This window comes from Lemur catta, chromosome X (assembly GCF_020740605.2).
Source record: "Lemur catta isolate mLemCat1 chromosome X, mLemCat1.pri, whole genome shotgun sequence".
In the NCBI taxonomy this organism is placed as follows: Eukaryota; Metazoa; Chordata; class Mammalia; order Primates; family Lemuridae; genus Lemur; species Lemur catta.
The window spans coordinates 20797192-20823678 of record NC_059155.1 but is presented as its reverse complement, the minus strand read 5'-3'; the positions used below and the strand labels follow the sequence as shown (position 1 = coordinate 20823678).

The following is a 26487-nucleotide window of genomic DNA, read 5'->3' as shown; positions in this document are numbered from 1 at the left end:
AGCCCAGGCAAGAGAGTGATACTCTGTCTCAAAAAAAAAAAAAAAAGAAAGAAAGAAAGAAAGAAAGAAAGAAAGATAGAAGCTCTATGTTTCTTTATCTAGTTTCTTGTTGATTGAGACAGGTAGTCAGGAGTGAAGCAGGAACTGTCCCTTAGGCCGATTGTCTCTAGCTTCAGTTGTCTGTCAGGCAGGTATTCTTTGATCAGTTCTCAACCTGTTACCATACACTGAGCCTTGTCCTACAGAGGCATCAGGCGCAAATAGCCTTCAGGTCTGAGACAGCTTCGCCATGCAAAATGCTCCGATCTGTGAGATGCCCTCCTGAGGTGAGGCAGCTTTTTTGATTTATGAACTAACACATTCATATATTCCTTCAAGGCAAAGTCCTGCAAAACTCCTAGAATCTTTTACGTCTCTTTATAGGCCAACAACTTGCAAAGAGCTTGCAATCTGGGGGGGGAAAGGGACGCAAAAGATTATAACATAAGGAAGTACATGGCATGGGCCATGAGAGAGGTATAGCAAGAGTGAGCTATGGATTCAGAAGGGGGAGACTCCTGCTTGGGGAGGTGAGAGAAGACTTCAGGGGGGTGGCTTTGATAGGAAAGAGACAGCAGGGCAATGGTGTTGAGATGAGAAAAGGCAGGATGTGGAGAAAAACGCTATGGAAAAGAAATTGGCTAGATTAGAGGGCACACAGTCTAGCAGCATCAATTAAAGGGGGTTATTCACCCACAAAGTTCTTAGAACAAAATAACTATGCCCTTGGAGGTAGGGCTGGTGGGACAGTGAAAACACGTCATCTGCAATTATTGACAGAGCACGTTGCTAGTTAACTCAGTTTCTCTTGCAACAGAATCCCCTCCAGAGTGGTCTGGAGCATCCCCATTATGGTTCTGCAAAGGCAAAACATCTGCCTTTATCCATCGAGATAGGATAACTGCTTTGGGGGGTGGGAAAAGCCACCTTCTTTATCAGACAAAAGCAACAGATAATGTGCTATAGTAGGTTAGAAGATCCAGCCATCACTGAGGCAAACCCCAGCTGAACCATTAAGGAGATGCAGATAGTTCCAGGCAGGGGTAACTGCATGAACAAAGGCCTGGATGCTGGAATGTGAAATACACTTAGTCTTCAGGGCTTCAGAAAGGGGACTAAGAAGATCATCTTGATGAAATGGAAGGCTTTAATAGAGCAAAGGTCATTAAAAACCATGTTTTGTTTAGCGCAACCAGTACTTAACAATTTTTATTTTCGAACAGTGAAAAATTGGGAGATTTTAAATAAAAATCTGGATTTGGGGCTCCCTTGAAAACTGGGCTTACATCTCTAAATGGCATCCACCCTTTGGAAAAGACGAGCTTGCCATGGCCTCCACTGACTCACTTTATTCCTTTCTGCTATTCCTATTTAGATGCTAATCACATTTTGTGAGCACAGTGAAGTTTTAAGCTCTCCAGAATGCTTTAGAAAGCCACGATGGCTCAGAATGCATTTGAGAGCTTAATCTTTAGGGGGGCGAGTGTATGCTATCTGGGCTTCCCTACATCCTCTTTTTCCTGCGGGCATTTGATTTTGTAGCTCCTAATATAAAGGGGCTCTGTGCAACAAGGATGGTAAAATTGGTAAGCGAAATGTGCTGGGCCAAGGGGCTCAGCCTTTATTCTCTAGGGGCAATCAAGGACGTAACACAGGCAGATCTGAAGAAAATTAGTCTGGCAGAAGCCCATGGGCTGGGCGGGAGGGGAGTGAAATAAGCACTGACCCTGAGACAGGCTACCTGGGCTCACATCCCAGCTCATTTACTGGAGGAGTGAACTTGCAGGCTACAGAACTTTTCAGCGACTCAGTTTTCACATCTGTAAAATACCCACCTCATAGGGATTAAGAGACATAATGAACACAAATCACTTAGCACAGTGCCTGGTACATATTAGTGTACAATGTTTACGATCAGTTTTAGAATTAATCCTGGAGGCAAATTAGAGGATTACTGTAATAGCCTAGGTATGAGCTGATAAAGTCCTAGATTAGGGTAGGGGGCAATGACAAAAAGAAAGAGCAGTGTGGGAGCATTAGGAATGAAGAAGCAGGCTGGGTGCTGTGGCTCACGCCTGTAATCCTAGCACTCTGGGAGGCTGAGGCAGGAGGATCTCTTGAGGTCAGGAGTTTGAGACCAGCCTGAGCAAGAGCGAGACCCCATCTCTACTAAAAATAGAAAGAAATTAGCTGGACAGCTAAAAATATATATAGAAAACAATTGGCCGGGCATGGTGGCACATGCCTGTAGTCCCAGCTACTCGGGAGGCTGAGGCAGGAGGATGGCTTAAGCCCAGGAGTTTGCGGTTGCTGTGAGCTAGGCTGACGCCACGGCACTCTAGCCGGGCAAGAGTGAGACTCTGTCTCAAAAAAAAAAAAAAAAAAAGGAATGAAGAGAAGCAACTCCACCTGACATTGACTGGGTGAAGGGGAAGGGGGAAGAGTCAAAGCCAAGTTCTGGTTTTCCAGCATGCGTAACTGGGGCAGTGATGGTATCAAAATGGAAAATTCTGGGAAGAAAGTGTTAGGGGAAGGAGAAGTCAGTTTGATGATACTAAGTTAGAGGTCACAGTGGGATGTCATAGCTAAATGGCAATGTCTGGCAGGCTGTGGAAAATGTGGGACCAGAGCTCAGGAGAGAAGTCAGGGCTGAAGATGTAGGTCTGAGCATGAGAAACCACAGGAGGGGATAAGTGCACTGAGACGGAATGAATGAAACGACTATGTCCAATTCAGCAAAGGCAACCTGAGGTGTTAAGCATCTTGGTCAGACCTGATGTCTCTATTTGAGCAGGCTGGGGCCTCTGTTTATTCACCGACCATGTGTATTCTGCTCAGTCAGCGGTGCCACTTGGATACCACCTTTGTCCTTCATCTTATGTGCTTTCAGTTCAAATGCTGACCTGGCCCAATCCTGCTTACCTTGTGAGCTGTGATGGGGTCAAAGTCCACTGGGGTATAAAGCAACAGGCTGACACTTGGTTTTATATTTGATGAAATGGAGACACCTAATATGGGCAACAGGGGATGGTGTCAGGCAGAAGTGTGGGGAGACCAGGCTTGTGCCGCCGCCTTATCCTTTCAGAAGGCCTACCAGGTTCCAAGGCTCCCATGTTCTAAGCTGTTCCCTGGATTTCCAGGGCAGTGTTCTCCAGCCTGTCTCCCTCTCTCTTCCACATGAACCTATCCAGAGCAAACAGTTCTCTGGACTCCCTGGTCCTTATTAAGGGCCCAGAGACTAATAAGATCAATTAATGCCTGTCAACATTTTACCCTTCCCACTGGTTCTCTCAGTACACTAAGTAATGCCAGTCTCTTCTGGCCCAGGCCGTGGGCCAGATGTGGGAGACACAAAGACAAAAAGGCCAGGTTATCTCTGAAAGAGCTCGAGCTAAAATGCACTGAAGTGTGAAGAAGGGATTTTAGGCAGGGTGGTCTTGGGGATCCATGAAAGCATACCAGGTGGGGGGCACCTCATTCCATGTGTGCACAGGGCTCACCCACCCCCCTTCCAACCGGAAGCCATTCTACCAGAACATGCACATGCATAATTTATTTACCTCTCCATACTCTAGCATGCCAGCCAGGAGCCAAGGCAAGAAAAAAAAAAGGAATAAAAGGAGTGTAAGCATGATGAAGGAAGGGCTCAGCTGGTTAAACAAGACTTCTGATTATTGTCATTAATGTGCCACGAGTTCCAACCTGATGTGCCATTAAACAGGCAGTGTGTGTCTGTGTGTATGTGTGTGTGTGTGTGTGTGTGTGTGTGTGTGTGTGTCTGGAGAAAAGCATATTAAGAGAACGAGACATTCAGACAAAGGGGCCAGTCAGTGTGGGGGTTGAGAAAGATTCCCTGTCCAGCTGGTTACCCAACAGACATCTGCCATCGATTTGCTTCGTGAGGGACAGTGCAACAGGGAAAGCCAATGGAATGCAAATGTTACCATTAAATGTGCTCAGGTCAGAGCAGCCTGGTGGACCTGCAAAGGTCCCTTGTTACATATTCTGGCAAACCCTGCCTGCTCCAGTCGGGGCAGACTGTTATTAAAGCTCTCTCCTCTGGGTGAATTCGGAATGTGTGCTTTGTAGGAAAAACAACAAAAACAACAACTTTAGGATTAGCCTGTTGTTTCTGGACCCTTTATCCACCAAACTGAAGATGGATTTCAAGCAGGGATTCTGAAGTTGTTAACTAGACAGAGATTACTGAGCTTCAGACTCTAATACAGCCAGAAAGTGCTCAGAGGCTCTCTACGTTTACTGCAGCGACATCTAATGGCCAGAGAAGGCAATGCCACATTTGTATTTAACACATTGACTGCCTTGTGAGTTGTATTTGACTCAGGCTAGTTTGGAGCCGGGGGCCTCATTAAGCAAAACCCTGCAGTTGGTTTGTGAAAATCTTACTTGTTGGGGTTCTTATTGTTACAATTAATATTGATAATTTAATTCTAAAAACGTGGATTGTGTTGCATATAAATCACAAACAGAAGACAATAAAAAAAAAACAAATTAGAAAGGATCATTTTGTTTTAATAAAACACTGTGGCCCCAGGGAAAAAATTTTTTTTTCTAGTGTGGCAGTCAATGTGGTAAAAGCAGCCTGCAGTTCTGTCTTGGGTTTTTTTTTTTTTAATATATGGTGGGCAAGGTATTAGAATGTTATTAACCCCTGCAAAAGAACACTTTGACTGAAACCCTAAGAACTCAGTTCCTATATATTTGGATGACATTTATGATGTTATTCATAATTAGATGCTGATTCTATTTTGTGAAAACAGCACAATTGCCTCTTTAGATTTTTTTTTACAACCATAATGACTTTGCATTTATTTGAAAGTTTCTTCTTGAAGCTCTATGTATACAATATCTAGAAGGTTCCTACACAAGGAAAAAGATCATCAGAATCACCCCCAAATACCCACTTATAGTATATCTTACTTTGGTTTATATAACAGATTATTGTGGTAAGGATATATCCTAGCGCAGAATTCTGTGTTGGCTAGATTCTCCCAGAGGATGGTCATTGTTCTAGCTCCCAGGAAGAGAAAGGAAAACTAAAGTTTTATAGAGAAGACTGAAACCCCTCAGATCCACGTTTAGTATCATTGAACTTCATCTGAAAGCCTTTCATGCTAGCCCTACCACTAGGCTCCAGGCCCTAATTTTGGACAGGCCCGCTATAGGAAGGAAGCTGAGCTCACTAAACCTTGAACAACTAACTATGCATAAGGAACACTAAATTATAAGGGGTGGCAGAAAGTGCTGGAGAGATGCCCCTGGCAGTGAGAGAAATTCTTAGTACCAGGATTTTGAAAAATGAATTAAAAGTTTGTAGTATATCATACATCCTTCCTACTCCATCTCTCCCCAGCTTTTTCTTTCTTTTTTTAAATAAAGAAGCTATCTTCTTTAGAAGGAGTATAATTACCCTATAAAGAAAATAACTTTTCTAATGGTTGAACCATAGGAAATTGCTGTTTTAAAATATCAAAAAGGTCAGACACTGCCAGTTTCCTATGGTTCAACCTAAAGAAAGAAGACTGAAAGTAAAAGAGAGATATATTATGTCCCTAAATAAAATAAAAGATGTAATAGTTTATGTTAATTATTTCAAGTTTATAGATTTAATGTAATTCCAGTTGTAATCACAAGGTAATTTTAAAGTTCATCAGGAAGAACAAGTAACTGGGAATAATCAAGGAGATGTTGAAAAGAAGAGCAATGAGGAGGGATATGTCCTACCAGATATTAACAGGCATTCTAAAGCTACGGTCACTGAGATGGCATGGTACTGTACAAGGACAGACTGACAGATCAACAAAATAGACAATGCAGCCCAGAGACAGAGACCCTCGAATAGATACAAACATTCAGTGTGTGGTGAAAAGCACAGCACAAAGTAGTGGGGAAAAGAAAGATTATTCAAAACATGGTACTTAAACAATTGGTACGGCCCGGCACAGTGGCTCACGCCTGTAATCCTAGCACTCTGGGAGGCCGAGGCGGGAAGATCGCTCAAGGTCAGGAGTTCGAGACCAGCCTGAGCAAAAGTGAGACCCCGCCTCTACTAAAAATAGAAAGAAATTGTCTGGCCAACTAAAATATATATATAGAAAAAATTAGCCGGGCATGGTGGCGCATGCCTGTCGTCCCAGCTACCCGGGAGGCTGAGGCAGGAGGATCGCTTAAGCCCAGGAGTTTGAGGTTGCTGTGAGCGAGGCTGACGCCATGGCACTCACTCTAGCCCAGGCAACAGAGCGAGACTCTGTCTCAAAAAAAAAAAAAAAAAAAAAACAACAACAAAACAAACAACAACAACAAAAAAAACAATTGGTAAACTATTTTTTAAAAAGTTAGATGACTGCCTCACATCATGTACCGGGTAAATTCTAAATGTATTAAAGTTTAGGTGTAGAAATTATAACAAAAAAAAGTATTTAAAGAACATATGAGTGAACTGTCATAGGATTGTGGAAGGGGATAGGCCTTTTAAACAGAAAAAAAAGTTAGAAACGAACAAACAACAACAACAAAATAAGGTCAGGCATGGTGGCTCACACCTGTAATACCAGCACTTTGGGAGGCCAAGGCAGGAGGATCACCTGAAGCTAGAAATTTGAGACTAGTCTGGCGATGCTGTGAGACCCCTATCTCTGTAACAATTTTTTTATTAGCCGGGTACAGTGGCTCCCACCTGTGCTACTTGGGAGACTGAGGTGGGAGGCTCGCCTAAGCCCAGGTGTTTCAGGCTGCAATGGGCTACGATGGAGCCACTGCACTCCAGCCTAGGTGACTGAGCAAGACCTTGTCTCTAAAAAAAAAAAAAAATTGGATAAAATTTTTAAAATATGTACAACAAAACAACAACAGCAAATAAACAGCATTAAAAGCCAAATGTCAAACTGGGAAAAATATATATGCAATGTATGACAGAGGATTAATATATAAAGACTCCATACCAATCAATATAAAAAGCTGAATATTCTAGGAAAATAGAGGAAGGACATAAATACAAAATTTATGAAGAAATACAAAGGGCCAACTGATATATGAAAAATGTCCAATTTTGTTTATAATCAATATTAATAAAGTGCAAATTATAGCAATGTGATACCATTTTGCAGTTATCAGGTCCACAATGATTTAAAAAGTGACAATAATTAATGTTGATGAGAGTTTAGAAGATGAACCACTCCCCCTCAGTGCTGGTGCAAGTACAAACTTAACAACCTTTCTGGAGTGCAAATTTCATTAAGAGCCTTAGAATTATTCATTATCTTGTGACCTGTAAGTCGATTTCTAGGAATATAGTCTAAGGGTATCATCACAGATGTGAAAAAATACAAGTGTTTTCATTACAATGTTATTATACTTAAGAATTAGAAACAGCCTAAATACTCAAAAAACTCCAAGAAATCGTTAGATATTTCTTGTAATTCCATATGGTGGAATATTATTTGATAATTAAATACTTAATGGCTTTCAGCAATATTCTTTATATAATAAATGAAAAAAACTGGATATTAACTTTTATACACAGTGTGAAAACAATTTTGTAAAATGAAATAACCTTATATATACATGTCTATATATATTTATATTTACATATACATATGAATATACATAGAAGAAAAACTATTAATCTTCATAATCCATGGGTATTGGGCTTCTGGGTAATTTATCGGGGTTTTTTTGTACTTTCCTGTATCTCCAAAATTTTCTCATTTTTTTTTTCTGAGACAGAGTCTCACTTTGTTGCCCGAGCTAGAGTACCATGGCGTCAGACTAGCCCACAGCAACCTCAAACTCCTGGGCTTAAGCGATCCTCCTGCCTCAGCCTCCCGAGTAGCTGGGACTACAGGCATGCACCACCATGCCCGGCTAATTTTTTCTATATATTTTTAGTTGTCAAGCTAATTTCTTTCTATTTTTAGTAGAGACGGGGGTCTTGCTCTTGCTCAGGCTGGTCTCGAACTCCTGAGCTCAAATGATCTTCCCACCTCGGCCTCCCAGAGTGCTAGGATTACAGGCGTGAGCCACCGTGCCTGGCTGTTATCTCTCAAATTTTCTACAACCTGAGTGCATTACTTTTTTATTGTGGTTAAACATACATAACATAAAATGAACCACTGTAACCATTTTTAAGTATATGTGCATTACTTTTAAAATTAGAAATAGTGTTTTTTTTTTCAATAAATAAGCATGTGCTAAGCAGGCTCTAAAATTTGCACCTACACTACCATTACAACTTGATAATTAATCTGTTTGGACAAGGACAGGTAAGGAACACAAGCCAGACAGATGAAAACGTTCACGGGCTGGAGTGGCAGAGTGGAGTGTAGTTGCCGGTGTGTAGTTGGTCTGACAGGCAGCTTTGGTAAGTACCTTCAGGCTTTTTAATGCTGAGATAACAGCCAACAATACTATGGAGGGGAAGCGGAAGTTGGGGGGGTGGTGAGGCATCGAGTAAGCATTAGTACAGACTCAGCTGGTACTGATCATTTAAAATTGGATTCAACTGACTCCAAGTTCATTTCCACACAGCTCTTCGGGAATATATTGCTTGTATAAATCAGGGTTTGCCCCAAAGAGGCCAGGGAGGCAGGCAAGCCTGTGCAAATGGAATTTTAAGGGCACGAGCAGGGTTAAGGGAAGATGCAAAGCCTCTTTGGATTCTGAGCCTGCCCCCACTGTACAGATGTGGCTGTAACCCCCGAACCTTATTTCAACCAGTCCAATTTTTCTTTTCTCAAAATTGGCTTATTCTAGGCTAAGCCAATTACTCATTTTGGAACCTCTGATACTAGGCTTTTGCCTCTGTGGTCCGTGGAGAAAATGTGAGATTTCCCAAGTAACAATTAGGAAAATGCATGACTAATTCCACTAAGACACAGCCCTATTTTATTTAAAAAAAATTAAACTGTTACATTTTTTCAGAGACAGGATCTCGCTATGTTGCTCAGGCTGGTCTTGAATTTCTGGGCTCAAGTGATCCTCCTGCCTCAGCCTCCCGAGTAGCTGGACTATACACGCAGGAGCCACCACACCCGTCCGCCCCATTTTAAATGCAGTTCCTTCCTCAGCGAGGGAGTCAGGGGCTACTGAACCCTTGTTAGCTTTCGTTCCCAGCTCATTTTAGTCCCTTCTGGTCTGTTTCACTGAGGTAAGGCTCAGTGAGGAAAGCAAGAGCGCTGTGGAAGTCCTCGCTGTGGAAGCAGCAAGGAGAGGGAGAGCAAGCAGGCTGCATTCTACGTTCTACTCCCTGCTGTCTGGGAAGGAGCTCCACAAGTGATATAGCCAGGAAGACAGGAAAGAAAAGGGGACATCAGGCCGGGTGCGGTGGCTCACGCCTGTAATCCTAGCACTCTGGGAGGCCGAGGCAGGTGGATCGCTCGAGGTCAGGAGTTCGAGACCAGCCTAAGCAAGAGCAAGACACCATCTCTACTAAAAAAATAGAAAGAAATTATCTGGCAACTAAAAAATATATATAGAAAAAATTAGCCGGGCATGGTGGCGCATGCCTGTAGTCCCAGCTACTCGGGAGGCTTAGTCAGTAGGATCGCTTGAGCCCAGGAGTTTGAGGTTGCTGTGAGCTAGGCTGACGCCACGGCACTCACTCTAGCCCGGGCAACAAAGTGAGACTCTGTCTCAAAAAATAAAAAAATAAAAAAAGAAAAAAAAGAAAAAAAGAAAAAAAAAAAAAGAAAAGGGGACATCATCTGGAGGCTTCATAAAAGACTAAAACAGAGTATGGGAATGAGGGGGTGGCTTGGGCTGGAGCCAACAGCTCTGAGGTTAGCAGCTCAAATGCCACGGAGTGGGGGTTTGCACAGTGTTCGGATGAGCAGTCACAAGCTCCTTGGAAGCCTGGCGCCAGTCACTCGGGATCAGTGTTCCTTGCTGCGGTTAAGCACCAACACTTCAAGGCATCCCCCTACCTACCCCTAACTCCTCACCTGCATCTTTCTCTTCACGGTGTCAAAGGGAAAGGAGAGGGTCTGGGTCACGGCAGCAGCCAGACACACATTGGCAAAGTTCTGCAGGAGAGAGAACCGATCTCGGGGTCCATTCCAGATTTTCTCCAGGTTCATGTAAACAAGAAGGGAGCCGACAGAGAATGGGAGAGCACCTGCAAAACAAGGCCAGGAAATGGCTGCTGATGTGTTGGGAAAACACAGGCTGGAGAACACAAACGTCTGTGGGGAAAGTAAACAGGAGGGGCTCTGGGCTTGTTAAAATCACCCGACCCAAGGAGCATGAGGGCACTTTCTCTAGCTATGATAATGTGCTGTATTTTGGTAGGTGTTGTGTCATTTGTCAAAATGCACCAAATGATTCATTACAGGTTCGTCCCCTTTACGTAAATTTTACTTAAAAAAGAACCATACCCCTTCTATTGAACTCTAGTTAACACATTGACTGCCACACTAGAAAAAAAAAAATCCACCCCCCCCCCCCCCGGGGCCACGGTGTTTTATTAAAACAAAACGATCCTTTCTAATTCGTTACTTTTTAATGTTTTCTGTGCCTGAGTTATATGCAATGCAATCCACATTTTTAGAATTAAATTGTCAATATTAATTTGTAACAATAAGAAAATCAATAAGATTTTCATGAACCAATTGTAGGGTTTTGTTTCACAAGGCCCCAGGCTCAAAACTAGCCTGCGTTAAATACAACTCACATGGCAGTCAATGTGTTAATGCCACACATGTTGAAGGGTTTAGGGGTGAAGTGTACTGATGTTCACAACTTACACTGAAATCATTAAAAAATATGCACTGATGAATGGCTAGAGGGATGGATAGATATGCGATAAAGCAAAATGTTAAATTGTAGCATCTACACGTGGTGGATATATAGGTGTTTATTCTACATTTCTTTTAAGTTTTCCGGGCATTTGAAATTTAAAAAAATATTGGAAAAAATCACTCTCATAAATAAAATATTAGTGGGTAGCACCTAATCAAGTTTTAGAAGCTAGGAGGGACTGATCTCTAGCTGAGAAGGAAACCTGTGAAAACTGGACAGTGAGAGACTCTCAGTGGTGAGGGAAGTCACCTGACTTTACTTTTTGGAACAACATGGTCATATCAGGGCCCAGTGGGCACCCTGCGCTGTGTGGCATCCTCACTTTTCTAGGAACTAAGATGGTGGGCAAGTGATACAGTAGGTGGCACTTTCATGAACTTCCAGAAACTCTGGGAGCCATTTTCAGTTTACATAGAGACTAAATTTCTCCCTCAAAATGAGACTTAAAAGAGGAAATAACACAAGTAGAGTTGCTTATCTTTAGAAAAATGTAATATTTATTTAATAAATATATTAAAAATGACTCACAAACCTCCCAATTTCCTACATTCAGGAAACATCTGGGGAGCTTAGGCTAAGCGCCGAGCCCTATGACAGGTGCTGGGAATACCCAGAGGAGCAGGCTAATTCCTGGAGATGCTCACATCTGGGGGAGGAGACAGCCAGGGAAAGCTAATATGTGCCATAACAGTGGGCTATACAAAGTGCCTTAGGTACATAAGGGTCAGAGGGATTAATTTTGCCTGGGGGAATCAGGAAGGACTTGACAGAAGAGAGAACTTTTGAACTGGGTTTTGAGGAATGAGTAGGAGTTCATCAGACATTGAAAGAGTGGAAAGGCAGTCCAGGCAGAGGGAACAGCATATATAAAAGGAAAGGTATACCCAGGAAACACAAGTTTTTCTGTGTGGCTGGAGCACGAGTGCAGGTGGAGTCATGGCAGGAGATGAGGTAGGACAGACTGGCAGGGACCGGGTCTGAAGGAGCTGGAATGTTACAAGGAATTTGGACTTTCCCCTGTAGCTCAGGAGTCACAGCAAGCTTTTAAGGAGGGCAGTGAAATGAAGGTGGTGAAACAATCAAGTTGCATGTGGAGAGATCACCTCAGCCTGGCAGCAGTGCACAGGGCAGACCAGGGCAGGAGTGACCCGAGACTGGGAGCAGGTAGGAACCTGCGTCTGTGGGAAAGAGGATGAGGGCATGAGCTAGGCCTGAGAGTGAAAAGAGGTCAAACTGGCAGGACTTGGTGACTGAAGTGGGAATGGGGTTAGTAGAAGAGTTGAAGTGATTCCTAGTTTTTTTCTGGCTTGGGCCACTGGGTGAAAGGAAGGTAGTCTCATTTGTTAGGGGACACAGGAGGAAGAGCTGGTTTGAGATTAATGAGGACATCAAGGTTAGTCTTGAATTTGATGCATCTAGGGAGCATTGAGGTGAAGGTATCCAACAGCAGGTACTCATGCTGCCACTGGGAACTGGTACAAGCCAGTGGCTAGGAGAGGGCTCTGGAGTTACATTGCTAGGTTCTTCCATTTTCTATCTTTGTGAACTTGGGCAAGTCACTTAGCTTCCTTAAGCATCTATTTCTTCATCTGTAAAATGAGGCTTGAATGAGAAATTGCACACAAAGCAGTTAGCATAGTACCTGGCACACAGTAAGCACTCCCCCAAAATGTTACTCATTGTTATTAAAGAGGTAGAGATTGGGTATATAATTTCCCCCATTTATTTTGGAACCAATCTCAGATATCATTCCATCCATAAACAATTTAATACCTTTCTCTAAAAGACAGGCATTCTTTCTTTTCTTTCTTTTTTTTCTTGAGACAGGGTCTCACTTTGTTGCCCAGACTGGAGTGCCATGGTGTGATCATAGCTCACTGCAGCCTTGAACTCCTGGGCTCAGACGATCCTCCTGCCTCAGCCTCAGAGTAGCTGGGACTACAGGTGCAAGCTACCATGCCCGGCTAATTTAAAAAATTTCTTTGTAGGGATGGGTCTCACTGTGTTGCCTAGGCTGGTCTTGAACTCCTAGGCTTAAGTGATCCTTCCGCCTCAGCCTCCCAAAGTGCTGGGATTACCGATGCAAGCTACTGTGCCCGGCCCACAGAGTACGCTGATACTTGTTCAGGCCACTAGCATAGATGAGGCCACCTAGGGAGCATAGGGAGGATGAGAAGCAAGCTAAAGTAGAGGGTAAAAGGAAAGCCCAGGAGGAGCCTGGGGTTCGGGGGAGCAATATGTGGGGGCTGGCAGTGTCAGATGACCCAGATGGGCCAGGTAAGTCAGATCAGAAAGAGCAGCCAGAGAGATGGGAAGACACCCAGGACTTGGTGGGGTCCTATTAATAGAAGTCCAGTTTCCGGAGGAAGGGGTGATCAATCTTATCAGATGCTGCAACAAAGGTCAGGTAAAGGGCAAAAGTCTACTGAATTTGGCAATTGGGCCTGCGTGTGTGTGTAGCTCTGGCAAAGGTTACAAGGACCACAGAAGATACAGGTGCTACCCTAGCTGCATTCCTCATAACATGTATGTATGCACATTAAAGAGTCTTTCCGCATCATGTGGGGAGAGTTTAGGATTACATTCCTCCCACTTTCTGTCCTACTCCCCTCCCCAGGTTGTGACTGGCCAAAGTTTAGGCATAGGGTATATGGGGCTATGGAATAGAATGAAGCGAACTGGCTTTATATGGGTCAAATCCATACAACCTTGACATCAGTAAAGCTGATTTAAAGGGTCACAAAGGTATACAATACATTCTTATATGTCAAAGAACACAGCCTTTTCTTGGACAAGGTGAAAAGTTCCATCTTACCTAAAACAGTGAGGGAAACTCCTCGATAAAGGGCCAGGAGCCCTTCCTGTTGATAAATAGTGGAAAAAGCATGGAGAAGCCCCCTGTAAGATGGTTCCAGCATATTCTGCACAATCAACCGGGTTTTGATGAGGTCTGTAGGGTATGTCACGATGGTGGAAACCATGCCTGAGAGACTCCCGGCCATGATGGAGCTCCACTGGGAAATATGGCCCAGGTCGTCCGTGAACAGCACAACAAACCTGGAAGAAAATAAGAGAAAAGCCCAGAGCAATCAGCGATGGATTGTGCTACAGTGCTTTATACTACTTCTTGCTATATTTTCCAGCATTTGGAAGTGCTTTACAAAGTGAAAAGTTACTGTAGTACTGTATTAGTATTAATGAATAACACATTTAAGTTCCACTATATTTATATAATGCTAGTTAGCTGTTAGGAAGAGACGCCCAGCTTTCTTTTTTATGTCTACCATAAGTCCTTCCCTTCGCCTGTGGGATTTAAAGGCACAGAAGAACTTGGTAAATACCAAACTAGAATGCACTCTTTTGTTTCTGTTGAAACTTAAAAGAAATGAAATTTCTCGAAATGATGACTTTCAGCATCGCAGAAATTGAATTAAAAAAATATACTGGTTGAATAATTATGAGAGATTGCTTTGCCTTAATAGTTATCAGAGAAATGACAAATAAAAACAGTAAACAGATAACATTTCTCACCCAGCAGATTGGCAAAGATTAAAAAGTCTGATAATATCAAGTGAGTTGAGGACGTGTGGAAACAGGAATTCTCACCCACCACTGGGAGAAATGTATATTGGCATGGCCACTCTGCAGTATTTAGAAATGGAAAAACACCTACTTTTAGCCCAGCAATTCCATTTCTAGGTGTACCCCCTAGAGAAATTCTTGCATGTGTACATATGAGGACACATACAGCATTGTTTGTGTGAAAAACTCAAACAACCTAAATTTTCATTGGTAGGGGAATGGATAAATCGTGGTATCGTCTTACAATGGATAATATTTAAAATGGATAATCAATCAATGAATGAGCTTAGAACTATGTCTCCACATAAATCATAAAAGCATAATGTTGAATGAAAAAAGCAAGCTGCAGAGTGATCTCTAGTATATAAAAACCATCTAGTTAATTTAGAAACACACACATAAAACAACACTTTATATTTTTCATGGCTAGGTATGGATACATATGCAGAAGTATAAAAATAGACCTCTGGAAAGTGGAGGGGGGACAGGACTGGGAATGAGAATAAAGAGGACTTCAGCTTTATCTATCTGTAATACTTTATTTCTTGAAGTATCTTTTATGCTGTCAAATTGTGGATGGTGGGTATAGGAGTGTTTGCCAGACTATCCTTTGTATTTCTCTGTAGTTTTACAATTTCACATACACAAATGGCTTTAGGTGGACCTTTCCAAAGGCAAAATAAAAAGGCGTTCTGTTACAACCCCTCTTTTTGGAAGCTGGGCATTGCTGGTCCCGAGAGCCTACTTCAGCAGAAATTGTTATAAGGGGACTTTTACATGGTGGCGCACATTCCCTGGCCAGGAAGCAAAGGAACTGTATTCCTTCTTGCTGATGAGGACAAAATCCAAAAGGGCTTGAAAACCAGGAAAAATAATAGTATTTTCTGCCTGAGAGTGGGGACAGGGAGCGAGGGAGAGGGATAGAGAAAGGTAAATAAAGAGAGCTAGCCTAAAATAAAAGCATTTCATCTTTTTAAAAATGAAAGCATCCCCAGTTCTTTGGCTTTCAAATCTCCAGTGAAGAGAGCATTTCCTTTTCCTTCACTTGTCAGTAGGTAAGGGCTCTCCTCTCCACATGAGAAATAAGTGGGCATTCAGGTGAAACCATTTAAGGGGTTCTAAGACAGCTCTTCTGCTCCCAAGTAAACACTCATTGATTAAAAAAAACCTCCAGGAGTCTTCACTTCACCCTATCTTAACTGCATCAACTGAAACAGTCATTTGAGTTAACCAGCTGCTTTTAAAGATGCAGGTAAGTAAAGCTGGCATTCACCAATGGCCCATTTGCCTCAGTTTTACTGTCTGCACACTGCCTTGTTCCGCCCTTCTCTCTCCCCTGGCCAGTCAAGTCGCAGGGGAACCCTAGGAGGGGAGGTGGAAATGCTTGACTGCAGCAAGCTGGAACAACCTAGAAGGTGGAGTTTGAAATGCCAAAAGAAACACCATTTATTCTTATTGCCCCACTCTTACTCTCCATCCCACTTGACCACTTCTAGGGCATAGTTAATCCATTACCGATTTACTGAATATCTACAACATGCCAGACCTTGTGCTAGCCCTCAGCATAGAGCATAAGAGAGTTCAAGAGTCCTGACAAGGAAATGACTGAAAGGGGCAACTGGAGAGGAAATAGGCCCTTAGTTCACTAAATGACTTGATGAACCAGGAAAAGGAACCCTATCTTATAACAGTTTGTTTTATAAAGTAGGGTCTTACTATCAAATATACAAAATTAAAAAGAACCAAAGGAAATCCTTTTTTCTCAGGCTCCTACCATCTGATACAGAGACAAGGACCACCAATTATTCCCCTTAGAATCACTGAGTCAAGGCAGGCAACCCTGATAGGCCACCAATGACATCACCCCGGTCCCTACATCTCAAACCCTTATCCGATTGGCTGGGGCAGCAGTGTTCTCATTTCTACTCTTCCTCCCACCCCCGCAAATACATGCACAGAAGCTTTTGCCAGTGAGACTGGATAAGCTGGTGAATTGCATTAACCCCTTCCTTTCAGCCAGCACAGATATTACACATACCCTGTATATACGTAATTAGAATTGCCAACACTTCCACCTAACACAGGTTAGCAGCTAATGCAGCCAAGCACAAGCTCATGAAGTGCTTGTACAATAAGAAAATGACGTTGGTTATGAACAATTTCAGAGCTGCAGGTACCCAAACCAATGTTTATACAGATGACAAGCAGTTGCGGAGTAAAGTTTTGGGGGGAGGGTGTCTTCTACTTGATGCATCTGAAAGTCATCTACTGTGTTCGGTATTATTTATTATGAGAACTTAGCTCCAAATAAACTCTACTGAGCGGACTCTTTTGATCATAAATCCACGTAAGCAGATATTTCAGCTGTGCAATAGTGGACAGAGCCCTGGACTAAGGAGCCAGAAGACCTGGCTTCAAGTTCCAGCTCTGCCATTAATTGTGTTTGTGGACAAGTTATTTAACCACTCAATTCCCTGAAAATTCTGGATGTTTATGCTTTGTTCAAACCCCTGGTCATAGGCTGTATACCACTGCACCCAACCAATTGTTTTGCAAATTCATGGTCAGGAAAGAATAGAAATGAATCAGTATAATGATGAAGCAAGAGCATCACGTTTATGTAGGAGGGATGGCATCGTGATTAATCAACCACTTTGCTTTCTAACTATGCCTTGCTATTCACTGAAATACTTCCTTTTAGTTTCCAGAAAGAAAATAGTGTTGCAGGAAAAAAGTATTAGCAAACTCAGCTCAGGTAAGTCTCTGTTCTTCCTCTCCCACACATCCCTTCTCTCTTTCCACTGTCACCAGCTTATTTCAGGTGCCCTCAGCTGCCATGTGGACTAGTGCGACAGGTTTCTAACTGGTCCTGTCACTAGCAGTCTTCCTCCTCTCTAGTTGTCCTACCCTGCCACTGTGTGATAATTCCTGTTGAATTGCTTTAATCACAGCACCCCCACCCCCTCAAAAAACTTCCTGCAACTACCCTAGCATACCCAGCAAAGTCCAAACTCCTTAATCCAGCCCTCCAAGATTTCATTCCAACCTGGTTTTCGGGCCAAATTTCCAGTCATGCCGCTTGCCTTCCCACCTCCTGCATTATCTTTCTCCCCATCTTTGCCCAGCAAACTCCTACTCATTCTCCCAAGGCCAAGGCCGAACTCAAATCTTTTCTCCTCTGTGAAGTCTTCATAGCTTCTCCTCCTCATCCCTCATCAGAAGTGTAAATTTCTAGAGCACTTTATGCATGGCAATCGCATGCTACCTCCTGTGTTATGAACACACCAGTCTTATTCTTCTACTACTCTGTAAGCTCCTGGGGCACAGGGACCATGCCCCTTTCATCCTCGTATCATCTCTAGCATCATGCACACAGTGGGGGCTTAACGTAGCCTAACTAATGTCAAATGAATGCAGAGAGAAAGATAGCATGATGTGATCGAGTATGAGATTTGGAGTCAGAAGGCCAGGTGGTAGAGCTCAGCTCTGTCACTGATGAGTCATGTTACTAGTCCGGGCCTAATTCTGCATCTGTAAAAGAAGCATTTCCTGCTCTATGGACCTTAAACAGTGCAGGAGGCAGGAGTTGTAAAAATCTAATGATGTCTATGTACTAGGTGGTTAGCAGAAAAGCCATGATACTTAAACCGGTCTTTGAAGTTCTGCCCTCGCCCCTCTGTACACATTCTATCCTATCCAGAGGAAGATCTGCATACCACTTTGCGGAGAAGAGGATGAAACAGGGAAATTGAGTTATTAAAACTCAGAGGAGAACTGTTTACAGACTGAGGGCCAGATGTTGCTGAGGGTAAGGGGGGCTGGGGAGGGAAGAGAGGTGCATCAATGATGCTACCCATGAGTCTCTCCCCAGAAAAAGAGAAGGGAACTCTATTCCCAGGCAGAGACCAAATGAGTGCTGGCCTGGAGGATTCAGGGATAAGAATGATTCCATTCTGCTCATCAGCTGCCAGGTAAGCCTTCCAGCTCTGCCTTCCAAGTGACAGTGTCAAGACAAAATCCTTTGTTAGCCACGGAGGCTGAACTATGTGGTCAAGACTGGCTCTCCCCTGACAGTGGGCTGTTTGTCTAATTCAGAACCAAGGCCAGTCCTCACAGATGGCACTGTGCCCACCAAACGAGGAATACAAGGACCCCCCCCCCAAATATAGAACCATCTCTTCTTCCTGAAATGCCATCACTACCATTTCATTCTTTTAGGCTTGGTTTCCAGTTCAAATACAAATATCTCTGAGGAAGGTGGAAGCCTTAAGACTGCATTTACATCTTTAGATCTTTTCCTAAGGAGCAGCTATTGATGTGAGAGAAGGTGGGGAAAGCCCAAAGAATGAGGCCAGTGAGCAGGGAGGCAGCTTGGGAAGGGGAAGCTCAGTTAAAAGCTAACGTCAAGCTTCATTTAGGCTGGGGGGAAATGGGTGGGTAGAAATCTGTGGCCTTTTGGTGTTAATGGATGGGGCCCTCTCCCCTTACCAAGAACTTTCTGGGACTTTGGTCACACTTACACACACCCTCCTTCAAAAGGGCCTTTCCTCTCCTAAGCCAGCCAGAACAAGTTTGGTGGACAGCGGGAATGGTCAGGATTCATCTCTCTGGAGATCTCTTTAATCCTTTCCCTCAACCTCCTTCCAGTCCATTCCACCTCCTCGCCCCATCCAACCCCGAAAGCTTCTCTGCGTCTGGGCCTGGGCCAGGGTCAGGGCCAGAGTTGTAAAACTGCATCATGCAGGGCAGGAGTCCCAAGAGAACGTGAAAAACCTGGGGACTGCACTCTGGGAGCTCTACGTGTGGCCTTCCGGCCCAGCCGCTCCGAGGGGCTCCCACGTGACCCGGAAGGGGGCTGTCCCCACTCGGGGCCCCGACTCCCGGCGGGAGGGCGGTGTCTGGCCGCGGACACCCGCCCCCCCCAGGCCACCGTCACCGTCGGCATCCCGGCTCCCCGGCCCCGCCCGCGCCGGCCAGGCTCTTACTTGCGGTAGGCGGCGAGCTGCACGGCGCTGCAGGGGAAGAGGCGCAGGCACGCCACCGCGTTCCCCTTCCACAGGGCCCGGGGCCCCTCGGCCCGCCACACCCGGCGCCAGGTGGCCCACGGCCCCCGGGCGTGGCCTTGCGCGACGCCGACCTGGGCCAGCACGGTGGCGAGCTCCAGGGGCGCGGTGAGGCTGAGGCTGAGCGCCCCCGCCAGCCCGGCGCACAGCAGCCGCTGGCTGCCGGTCAGCCTGCCGTCCCGCCTCCACGTCGCCATCGAGCCGTGGCCCCGGCCCGGGAGATCGCGTGGCTCGGGCCCGGGGCGGAGGGGGCGGGCCAGGCCCCGCCCGGCGGGGGGCGGACCCGCCGGAGGCACGGGAAGCCGGGTCGACGCCCGCGCGCTGCCGAGGCGGCCCCGGGTCTGAGGCCTCGCGGACTGAACGTGGGCGCTCTTCAGTGCGCAGGGCTCGGGTCGCGATTTTCACGTGAGAAATAGTCACGCTGTCCCCTCAAGGCCTAGCCGGCCAGACATCCTGTTTCCGAAATGTTCAGTGCCCCTCCTGCCTCTCGTCTTGTTTGCCCCTTTTCACGTTCCACCTCGCTCTCTTCCTCCCCCAGCTCTTTTCTCCCCCTCCTCTTCTCTCCAACCTCTTTTTTCTGCCCAGAGAAAAACCCTTGAAGGTTTCCCAGAGAACAAAGGAAAACCCATCAACAACCACAGCTGCTACCCCTCAGACACTTGTCGAGTACTGGGCTTTACATACATTATCTCATTGAATCCTCAAAACAGCCCTCAGTGGCTCTGTCCTCATTTGGAGAGGCTGTAGCCGTGGAGGTTAAAGCTTGGCCTCTGGAACCTGCCTTAGAATCTGGGCTCTGCAGCTTACCAGCTGTGTGACCTTGGGGAAGTCACTCAACCTCTCTGTGCCTCAGTTACTTTATCTATAAAATGGAGATTATCATTTCTTTCTCCTAGGTGTTGTTGTAAGGATTAAATGAACAATGACTGGTACAGGTAAACAGTTTATATGTGTTAGTTATGATTATTTTACAGGAGACGGAACCAAGACACAGATTGACTTGCGCAAGCTCACACAGCTACTACAAGGCAGAGTCAGGATTCAAACCTAGATCAGTTTTATGCCAACATCCACTAATGGCTACACCACAAGTCCACTGGGACTGGAGAGTGTAACTCCAGTAGGCACATTATCAGTGGTTCTTTAGCTAAGAGGACAGTAGAAGCAAAGAAGGGCTCAGAATAACTTGGCCAAAATCCACGAAGGATTTTAATAAGTTTTTTAAAATTCCAAATTTCTGTCTCTCTTTTTTTTAAGGAAAAAAAAAAACCATGTCAATAATAATTTCAAGGCAGGGAACAGTCAGCAGTCTGTTAATGTGAGCAAGACGTCCCGGGTACATAGTTGCTTTTAGGCTTGTATAGTTATTTTCTACATTTACTAACACGTGGTGATAAAGGGACCTTTGCTAAAAGGCATCGCAGAGTTCTGATTGTGAGAACTTGTTCTATTAATAGTTACAGAAGCCTTGCTGTGCTCTCAACAGTTGGGAAATGCTTATTTTTCATGTTTTGTCAATTCTCCTGTCTTGCTGTAAGTTAATTTCATGGCTGTGGGAAGTTGGAGAAAGTAGACCAGAGGACACAGGACTTTAAAAGGGATTGCATTGGAATTTGGGGACTATAGGAGGAAACCTTGGGGTACCAGTTCTGTCCTAAAGCGCTATGTTGGACTATAGGACTAGATCCTAAAGCTCCTTCAGGGAGCTCTGCCGTGGGGATGGGACTGTTGATGGGGATAACCCCATTGTTTGGAGATTGGATCACCTGAGTTGTGTTGTTTTTGTTTTGTTTTAAGGCAACTTGTGTGAGAACTCTGACCGCACTCATCTTTGGAACTGGGTAGGTATACCCTTTTCTTTAGCACTGCCATTCTTTTTTGTCTTCAACACAAATGAGATGTTCAAGTGAGCCAGAGGCAATAAGAGCCATTTTAGTCTTCATAGCCATTGGCCAAGAGAGATAATGAATTCATGGTCTATTTTAACCATGGAAGTAAAGTGTGCATTTTTTCACTACAGGTACATTTAACAGTAAAATGAGTGACAGCCAAGTACATATTTGATGCCTTCTGTCTTTTCATGATCATATGCTAACTAGGTGTGTTCATATTTTACCCAGCCAGAGTCTCATTTGCTGAGCATTGGGCACATTATGTATATTTATCTTAAACATAAATAAATTCTTTAGAGTATCTTATATTTGTATCGTGACTTGTAGACTTAAGTTAACTTTACTGCTTCTTTTTTGCACTTGTTGAAAAGTCTATGAAGAATACAGTAGGTTAATGATCGCCCACTTTGGAAGATGTACATCATGTGAAACTGGGTGCTATGTTAAAAATAAATGTATGATAATTAAAAAAAGGAAGAGACAGTCAGTAAAAGAATTTTAGAAGTAATGTTATAATATAAGGAGAAAGGTGGCTAGTTGATTTAAGCCAGTAGGCAGCCTGCTGTCGCCCTAGTCAGAGCTTGGGAGGTGCTAACAGTTTTTTTTTTTTTAATTCTTCAACTCTCATTGTTCAGTTTCTCTTGTCACCTACTGAAATTTTCTTTCGGTATATTATCTTAGTTTAACTCGCTAACACAGTTTATCTCGCTCTCTTTAGACCATTGTTGGTTGATTCCTGCTCTCCTAATTTTTCTTTTAATCTTTACTCTTTTGGAAATTTATAAATTACAAAAGTAGTATAAACCTGTTGTACCAAAACAAATAGTCCAGAAGTGTATTAAAGAAAGTTAAGTCCCCTGCCCATGCCTTGATGTAGCCAGAGTTAGAGCTTGGTGTGTGTGTGTGCATCCTTCCTCACATTTTGTTCTTGCTCAGACAAGTAAATATTCATTTATATTGAGTTGGTTCCTCCTCCCTCCCTCCCTCCTTCTCCTCCTTCCTGCCTTTCTTCTTTCCTTCCTTTGAAATAAAAATGAAATTATTTCTCTGGAAAGGTACCCCAAAACTGATAATTGGGTTATCTTTAGGGAAGGAAACCAGGATTCTTGGCAACAGAGGTGGAAGGGAGATTGAGTTTTGAATGTGTGCCCTCTTGCACTGTTTGCTTTTTTTCTCTTTTCTTTTTACCATGGGCATGTATAATCAATTTTTAAAAAAAATTCTCTCCTCCATCGGTTTTCTCTGAAGCATTCCCATCAGGTGTAGTGTTTTCTGCAACATTGCCTTGCATTCGTGAGATGCTTTTTAGATTTCTTTTTACTGACACATCTTTATTTCCTTGGCAACAGTCTTCCTTTTTTAAAAAAATGATAAAAAAATCTTGATGAAGTTCTGAATGAAATAAAATACACTCTTCCTTCTATTTGCATGGTACTTGCACTGCTGGAAAATTCCATGTCCATAAACACTGTGCAAAAGATGTTTTGTCTTTAGGAGTAAAGCAGAGTTAAGTTCTCAACTCAGATTGTAAACAGGTTTTCTACCTACACAAATGTCTGGTGGGATCTTTGAAAGCCATGAAGGAATGCAGGACTTGTAGATATGCAGCATCCACTGTTGCACTTTAAAATCCCGTTTGTAATCACTGACCTATGATGAGTTCAACAGAAAACAAAACTGAAAGAATGAAGCACAGGCCTAATTTCTAGTAAAAATTATACATCCCTTTACTTATTTCCTGGACTAAAAGGTTGTCAGCCTCTAGAAATCATATGTTGTTGTGCCAGTGAAAAGAATGCATTGAAACACAGGGAGCTTCAAGATACAAGGCCTCATACTGGTGCTCTGGGTTGCAAAGTACTCCTCAAAATGGCAGTGGTCACCGGCAGTGGGCAGATCAAGGAAACAAGAGGCCAGGGTGCTAGGTGGTTGGTCATGTGAATGTTGGAATCACTGAGAATGGCAGGAGAAGTTGGGACAAAGAGGACAGACAGCCTGTGAGTGAAGAACTAAAGTCTTCACAAATGAGGACAGTGACCAGGAGGGTGATAGAAGACTGCTACCAGGATGGGAAGAAGGTGGTATAACTGGATAGTGTGCTCCAAGGAAGAGACAGAGATTTCTCAGGAGGGAAAAGGAGTAAAGATCAGAAAGTGGTGTTGGGGAATAAGGAGAGCTCCAGCCCCACCTCCTGGCATCTGCTAAGGCATTTAGCTGTGGGAAGATGAGAGAATAAACAGGCTGCACTAGAAAAGGGTCAGCGACAGCCAAGGTTTCAGTTATAGCAGGATGTGGACAGAACATCCTGAGAGCTTTTGAGGTTTTGGGACTTAACCCACCATACACTGGAAGTGCTAACCCTAATTTAACTCTCACTCTCACCCTAACCTACTGATAAAGCCCAGCTGTTAAGTGCAAACTGTTCTTCTACTCTTAGGTCAGCTGGTGTTGGCAGCAGCAATGAAAGTAGCAGCAGTGGCTGCGGTGAGCCAGTTATTGGGGCACTGGGAGTGGTTTTCAGTGTCTCTGCTGGATGTTCTCCAAGATTGGCCTGAGGGCCTGGTTGGAGGGTCACAGGGCTGAACTCCTCCTCCAAGTATGGTGTGCATGGTTGTGGTGTTTAATGTCCCCAAACTAGAGACTAGCCACATCTACCACAATCTTGCCATCCGTCTGCTTTTGCATATAATTTGCATGAGATTTGTTGCATTTAAAAGATACCAAAGTGAAAGGCTGACTGACTACTTAGCCAGACTTTACAAGACAGCAGTACCTTAGTGAGGGTCCCTGCTGTCTATTCCTTAGCTTTACAGATCCAGAAATTCAGTTTTATCAGAGTATCCTTCAGTGAGCAGGCTCAGGGGGCTGACTCTTGATAACTACTGGTCTCTCCTTCTCAGTCTCCTTTGCTGGTTCTTTCTCATCCCCAAGACCTGTAAAATATTGGAGTGTTCCAGGCTCAGTCTTTGAGCTTTTTCTCTATTTAAACTGATTTTCATGGTGATCTCATCTAGTCTTATGGCTTTAAATATCTATGTCCTGATGACTCCCAAATATATACAGTAGTACCCCGTTATCTGAGATTTCGTGTTCCTCAGATTCAGTTACCTGCGGTCAACCATGGTCCAACAATATTTAATGGAAAATTCCAGAAATAATCCATAAATTTTAAATTGCGCACTGCTCTGAGTAGCATTGATGAAATTTCATGCTGTCCTGCTCCATCCCACGCGGGATGTGAATCATCCTTCTGTGCAGTGGATCCATGCTGTCTACCTACCTGCCTATTAGTCACTTGGTAGGCTGCTCGGTTACCAGATTGAAAAAACGTTAAGGTTCAGCACTATCCATGGTTTCAGGCATCTACTGGGAGTCTTGGAATGTATCCCCCACAGACAAGAGGGGACTACTGTATCTCCAGCCTGGATGTCTCCCCTAAACTCCAGATTCTCATACCCAGATGCCTCCTTCATAGCTCCACTTGGACATCTCATGGGCATCTCAGGCCTAAAGTGTCTCAAACCAAATCCTTGATCTTTTCCATTTCAGTAAATGGAAACTTTATTCTTTTGATAACTTAGGCCAAAAATCTTGTAGTCATTCTTGACACCCCCTTTTCTCTTTAAAAATTTATCATCTCTCACCTACATTATTGGAATTGCCTCCTAATGGGTCTTTCTCCTTCCACCATGGTCCCCTTCCACTCTGTTCTCAATTCAGCAGTCGGCGTGATCCTTTTAGAATGAAAGTCAGATCACATCATTTTGCTGTTTGGAACCCTCCAATGACTCTACATCTCACTCAGAGTAAAATCCAAAATCCTAACACGACTCTGTAGGGCCCTACACAATCATTCCCTTACCCTCCCATCCCCTCTGACTCTTCATTACTCTCCCCCATGTTCGCTCGCTTCAGTCACACTGGCCTTTCTGCTGGTCCGTAAGCAAGCCAGGCACTCTCCATCTCAAACCTCTGCACCTGATGTCTCTCCTCCCTGGAATGCTTTTCCCTAGCGTCTGCATGGCTACTTCCTTCACTACCTTCAGATATTTGCTCAAATGTCTTCTCAGTGAGGCCTGAACACTGTATTTGAAATTGTACCCCCACCTTGGTTCATCTTGTCCCCCTTCCCTGATTGCTTTTTCTCTGTAGAATTTATCTCTATCTGACAAGCTATATATTTTCCTTAAAAGAAACCTCTCTTTAGCCCACTGGAATGCAAGCTCCACGAGGGCAGAGGCGTTATCTGTTTTGTATATTTCTATATTTCTGGCACTTAAAACAGGGTAGTAGGCATTCAATAGATGTTTGTTAAATGTATGAATGAATGAATCAAAGAATGAATGATCATAAGATAACCAATGTGTGAACCAAAATGTCTGCTTGTTAATTGACAGTGAGAAATATAACTGCTAAGCAGGCCTGGATACTCAGGGCACCCTTTTCCTTTTAGGGAAATCTCAATGGGCTATTGCACTGCAATGAGTAGTGTAGAACATAGCCTCAGAGCAAAGGGAAATAGAATAGTCTCCACAGGTAATTCTATCAACCCATCTTCACTTTGGGAATATGCCTTCCAACTGGATCGTAATATTCATGGAAGTTGCTCTGGGATCACCCCTGCACAAAGCTCTTTGGCTCTCTTTTATCTAGTTTCCATGTACAGGAATCAAGGATAACGTCTAAATTTAGGACTTGGGCAAATGAATGGATGATGATGCAATTAATTGAGATATGGAATGAGTTAAGCTTATTGATGGCTTTATGAGAATAATTTAGACTGAAAGTGTTGTATCAGGATAAAGTATATAGAGTGTTAAAAGCTACGATAAATCCAACTTGAGAGCTTGTTTCATGTATTCAAGCTGTTATACCAAAAGCAAAGTCTGTTATGCCACAGACTGTATACCAATAGCCACATGCTCCCATACATTTCCCAGCTTTCGTTTTAGCTAAGTGGAGCCATGTGGCTTTGTTCTGGCAAACAAATGTGTGTGGGATTGATAACTGCCACTTCCAGGCCTGGCCCATATAATATGCCTCATGATTTTTTATGCTAAATCTCTCTGCTGTTGGTGCAGCTGCAAGCAAAGGAC

The 26487-nt window shown here is 43.8% G+C and overlaps 1 protein-coding gene across 1 annotated transcript in view; it reads right to left on the bottom strand.

Moving 5' to 3' along the window:
- The window catches only part of SLC25A43 (solute carrier family 25 member 43), a 35047-nt gene extending 15271 nt beyond the window's left edge, over positions 1 to 19776 (bottom strand). The window contains exons 1-3 of the mRNA XM_045538729.1: positions 19422 to 19776; positions 13670 to 13911; positions 9999 to 10171 (exon numbers count right to left, since the gene is read on the bottom strand). Coding sequence (XP_045394685.1) covers positions 9999 to 10171; positions 13670 to 13911; positions 19422 to 19696 — 690 coding nt within the window. The 5' untranslated portion in view covers positions 19697 to 19776. The remainder of the gene's footprint in view (positions 1 to 9998; positions 10172 to 13669; positions 13912 to 19421) is intronic.
- Between the last annotated feature and the right edge of the window lie 6711 nt (positions 19777 to 26487).